The sequence below is a fragment of the Phaseolus vulgaris genome, chromosome 3 (assembly GCF_000499845.2).
Source record: "Phaseolus vulgaris cultivar G19833 chromosome 3, P. vulgaris v2.0, whole genome shotgun sequence".
Taxonomy (NCBI): domain Eukaryota; kingdom Viridiplantae; phylum Streptophyta; class Magnoliopsida; order Fabales; family Fabaceae; genus Phaseolus; species Phaseolus vulgaris.
Window position 1 is genome coordinate 14,726,934 of NC_023757.2, and position 4,662 is coordinate 14,731,595.

The window sequence follows — 4,662 nt, forward strand, 5'->3', positions numbered from 1 at the left end:
TTTGCATTAAACCTCTTCATTGCTCTTCTCTTTACTGTTGCTTCCTTTATCTTTGCTCGTTCTTTGAGTTCTTCAATAAGATCAAGGTCAGTCCTCAAACATTCATTGTTGATATTCCAATCTTCCATTTGCATTTGTAATGTTGATTCATTAACTTCTACTGGTAGCATTGCATCTGTTCCATATGTGAGGTTGAACGGTGTTTCACCAGTTAAAGTTTGTGGTGTGCACCTATACGCCCATAATATCTCTGGTAACTTTTCTGCCCATAAACCTTTAGCACTTCCTAACCTCTTCTTTAATTGTCCGAGAATAACTTTGTTTGCAGCTTCGCCTTGTCCATTCGTTTGTGGATGTTCAACTGAAGTGGTTGTTGACTTGATCCCCAAATCTGATACTCCCCCTGCACATGTCCCACCGAAAGCTGAGAGTCACTTTTGCAAATGACATTTTCGACTCCCATGTCTCTGGCCAACAACAATCCTGCAATAAGAGCTTCATATTCTGCTTGATTGTTGGATGTTCTGAACTCAAATCATAGCGCCATCTCTACTTGGAAGTTATCTGGTCCTTCAAGTATTATCCTTGCTTCGCTTCCTTTTTTGCTTGACGCGCCATCTACATGTAATGTCCACTGCTCCTGTTGTGTTGTTGTCGACATTTGAATAATGAAATCCGCAAGGGATTGGGCTTTGATTGGTCCTCTCGGTTCATATTTGATTCCATATTCTGAAAGCTCCATCGACCAAGTCACCATTCTACCTGCAAGTTCTGGTTTTCTCAAAATTTTAGATATTGGATAATTTGTTCTCACAATTATCTGATGATTCTGAAAATATGGTCGAAGACGTCTTGCGGCGGCATACACCAACGTTAAGGCAACTTTTTCAACCTTGGGATATCTGGTTTCGGCATTTTGAAGGGATCTCCTTACAAAATATATCGATTTTTGCTCTGGGTTTTCTTGGATCAAGGAAGCTCCTATGACTTCATGTGAAGTTGCTAGGTAAACTATGATGGGTTGGGTTAGCACAGGTTTAACTAGGATTGGTGGTTCGGCTACTATACTCTTTATTTGAGAAAAGGCTTGCTCACATTGTTCACTCCACTCAAAGGTTTCAGATTTTTTCAACAAGTTCACTATCAGTTTGGTTCTCTCAGCCAACATTGGTAAAAATCTTGACAATGAATTCAATTTCCCCACTAATCTTTGTACTTCCTTCAAGTTTATCGGACTTCTCATCTTCATTATTGCTTCACATTTATCAGGGTTTGCCTCAATACCTCTGTTAGTTAGCATGAAACCCAAAAATTTTCCTCCCCTTACACCGAAAACGCATTTTTCTGGATTAAGACGAATATTGTATTTTCTTATTCGTGCAAACACTTCTTCGAGGTCTTCCAAATGCTTGTGTACTTCACCTGACTTAACAATCATGTCATCAACATAGACTTTCATGTTCTTTCCAATTTGTTCTTTAAACACCTTATCCATCAACCTCTGATATGTTGCTCCTGCATTCTTCAAACCGAAAGGCATGACTTTATAACAATAATTTGCAGTATCTGTGGTGAAAGCTGTTTTCGGGATATCTGGTTCATACATTTGTATTTGATTATACCCTGAATAAGCATCAAGAAAACTCATCATCTCTTGACTAGACACCCCATCAACCAATCAGTCTATGTTGGGCAATGGATATGTATCTTTTGGGCATGCTTTATTCAAGTCTGTATAGTCAGTGCACATTCTCCATTTTCCATTCGGTTTCTTAACAAGCATCACATTAAATAACCATGTCGTATATTGAGCCTCTCGAATGAAACCAACTTGCATTAACTTTTCGGTTTCCTCAATTGCTGCCTTTCGTCTTTCTTCTCCCAATTTTCTTCGTTTTTGAGATACCGACCTTGCTTCTCGGCAAACAGACAACTTGTGACAAATTACCTCCGGATCAATTCCAGGAATATCAAACGGTTTCCAAGCAAATAAGTCTTTGTTGTTACTTAACACTGTAATGAGTTTGTTCAACAATTCTTCAGGCATGCTTCCACCTATATAAGTACACTGTCTCTCGTCTTGGCCTAATACCACAGTTGTTGTTTCTTCTTTTGGTTCCAACCTCTCATCATTCAATCTGGGGTCCAAATCCACCATTGCCACCATTTTTTCAGTATCTTTATTCGTCTTCAAATTCATCTTCAAACCTGCCGCATAACATTCCCGAGCATCTTTTTTATTGACATAAATTGTGGCTATCTCCCCCTTCTATGTCGGGAATTTCATGGCCAGGTGCGGTGTTGAGACTATTGCCCCCAACTTGTTCAAAGAAGACCGTCCCAACAACACATTATATGACGTGTAAGCATCTACCACCAAATACCTAATTTTAATCTTTTTAGTTTTACTGCCTCTTCCAAATGTTGTCATTAAATCAACATATCTTTTGGTGTTAACTCTTTCGCCCGAGAAGCCAATTATTTGTTCTCGAAAGGGTGCAATATCTTCTTCTCTCAAGTGTAACCTTTTGAAAGTATCCAAAAAAAAAATGTCAACCGAACTCCCCTGGTCAACCAGGGTTTTCATGACGGCATATTCGTCTATTTCTACCGTTATCACCATAGGGTCATCATGATCAAGATAAATTTCCTGAAAATCTTCATCTATGACAAGCATTGGTGGCAAAGTTCTTCTTTTAAAAATATGATTGATGGTTCTGATACTTCTCCAATATTGTTTTCTTGCCGACGAGGATTCTTTTCCAGAGAAACCACCTGAAATTGTGTTTATAAACCCCCTGATCGGCCTTCCCAGACTTCGCTCCCTACTTCGCCTTACTGACTATGTGTTTTGGTAAACTCTATCACCTCTTCCTTCCGGTCTTCCACCCCTTCTATCGTCTCTCTTTTCCACTCTTCTATTTTCTCTTCTCTCAAATCTTTCCACTCTTCTTTCCCCTATCTCTCCCCCTCTCACATCTCTCTCCGGACTTAACCTCATTCTTGTATTTCGTCCTCGAACAAAACGTTTCAACTGCCCTGCTTGAATCAATTCTTCTATTATATCTTTCAACCCAATACATTCTTTTGTATGATGACCATGATTTTTATGATACTCACAATGCTTAGTGTGATCTGCTCTCTCCGGTGTTCTTGCTTTTCTTGGTGGTGGTATTATTTCTGCTGCCATGGCTTCCTGTAAAACTCTTGCTTTGTTTGTATTTAAGGGTGTGTATTGTTGGAATTTTCGACTTCTAAACTCTTCTCTGGCTCTTCTAACCATAGGTCCACTTTCTCTTTCCATTCCCCTCTTTTCACCTCCATCAACCCTCACTTGGTTTCGGAACTCTCTCAGTTCTTCCATCTGCATAAATTTTGACGTTCGCTGCCTTAATTCATCCAAATTAGTCGCGGGTTTTTTACAAAGGCTGTCGGCAAATGGTCCCGGTTTTAGTGTTGTTATCATATGATGCATGGTAACTTCTGGGCTGAGATTTTGAATACCCAAGGCAACCTTTCCAAACCGTTCCATGAACATTCTTAACGACTCCTCTTTTTCTTGTCTTATGTTTACCAAGGCAATCGATGTTAAACGATGAGGGCGACTAGTCACAAACTGAGCACCAAACTTTTCCACCGTTGTATCGAAACAATCAACGCTTAAGGGTGGGAGACACGTGAACCAACTCAGTGCTGCTCCTTTCAGCATCGTAGGAAACACCCTGCACATAACAACATCATTCCACGTATATAAACTGATCTGAGTAGTATATATTGCAATATGTTCATCAGGATCTGTGCTTCCGTCATATTTGTCAATGGTCAAATTTTTCCAATTGTCAGACAACGGAGTATCAACTATAACATCATATAACATATGCTTTCTAGAAGATGCTCCTGCAAAAACCCCAGAGTTTTCAAGCAATCTTCTTTTTGTATGGGAACTTTCATTGTGATGAATCCTTTCATTCACCTGTGCTCTCGGCTGAACGGTTTCAAAGGATGAATTCAAAACTGTTTCTTCTTGTAAGTTTCTCCTCATATGTGCGTTTTCGGCTCTCAACATACTTAATTCTTCTTCATTACTTTTTTTTAACATCTCAAACTCTTTTTGCAGTTGCACTAACATTGCCATTGGCATGCTAAGATTATCTGCCTGCTCTCCACACTGTTCTTCTCTTTGATTCATCTTGTCTTCAACCTTTTTCGACTACTTCTCGGCCCCACGGTGGGCGCCAAAATGTTCTTACAACAAGGACCAAGAACACTCGAACAGGTTAACAAGACTAACTTCTTTTACAAATCTTCCAGTCTTAGGCTTTTCTACATTACACCTCAGGTTCTCTCGGTTTCTTTTTGGGCTGGACTCTCTTGGTTTCAACTTGGGCTGGACTCTCTTGGTTTCAACTTGGGCTGGATGCTCTCGGCTTCAACTCGGGCTGGATGCTCTCGGCTTCTTCTCCGACTGGGTGTTCTCTCGGCTTCTCCTCCACACAGATGAATGGGTGTACCTGCAAGGCGTTCCGATGCCAAAGTCAAAATTGGTTTTATGTTCATGAGACAGAAATCACTCTTACCTACCTCTTATGTTGACTTCCTATTTATACAGTTTTCTTAATGGGCTTTCACTTTACCTTTAGACTTTCTTTCTATACCGTTTTA

At 40.0% G+C, this 4,662-nt stretch overlaps 1 protein-coding gene across 1 annotated transcript; it reads right to left on the reverse strand.

Moving 5' to 3' along the window:
- Nucleotides 1-2,842: 2,842 nt before the first annotated feature.
- LOC137839175 (uncharacterized) lies at nt 2,843-4,189 on the reverse strand. The gene has a single exon (XM_068648301.1). It carries the CDS (start codon nt 4,187-4,189, stop codon nt 2,843-2,845), a length of 1,347 nt encoding a protein of 448 aa, XP_068504402.1.
- Nucleotides 4,190-4,662: the final 473 nt, after the last annotated feature.

What these genes read in the sequence shown, in the direction of transcription:
- LOC137839175 (XM_068648301.1), bottom strand. Translation starts at nt 4,189, where the DNA reads ATGAATCAAAGAGAAGAACAGTGTGGAGAGCAGGCAGATAATCTTAGC.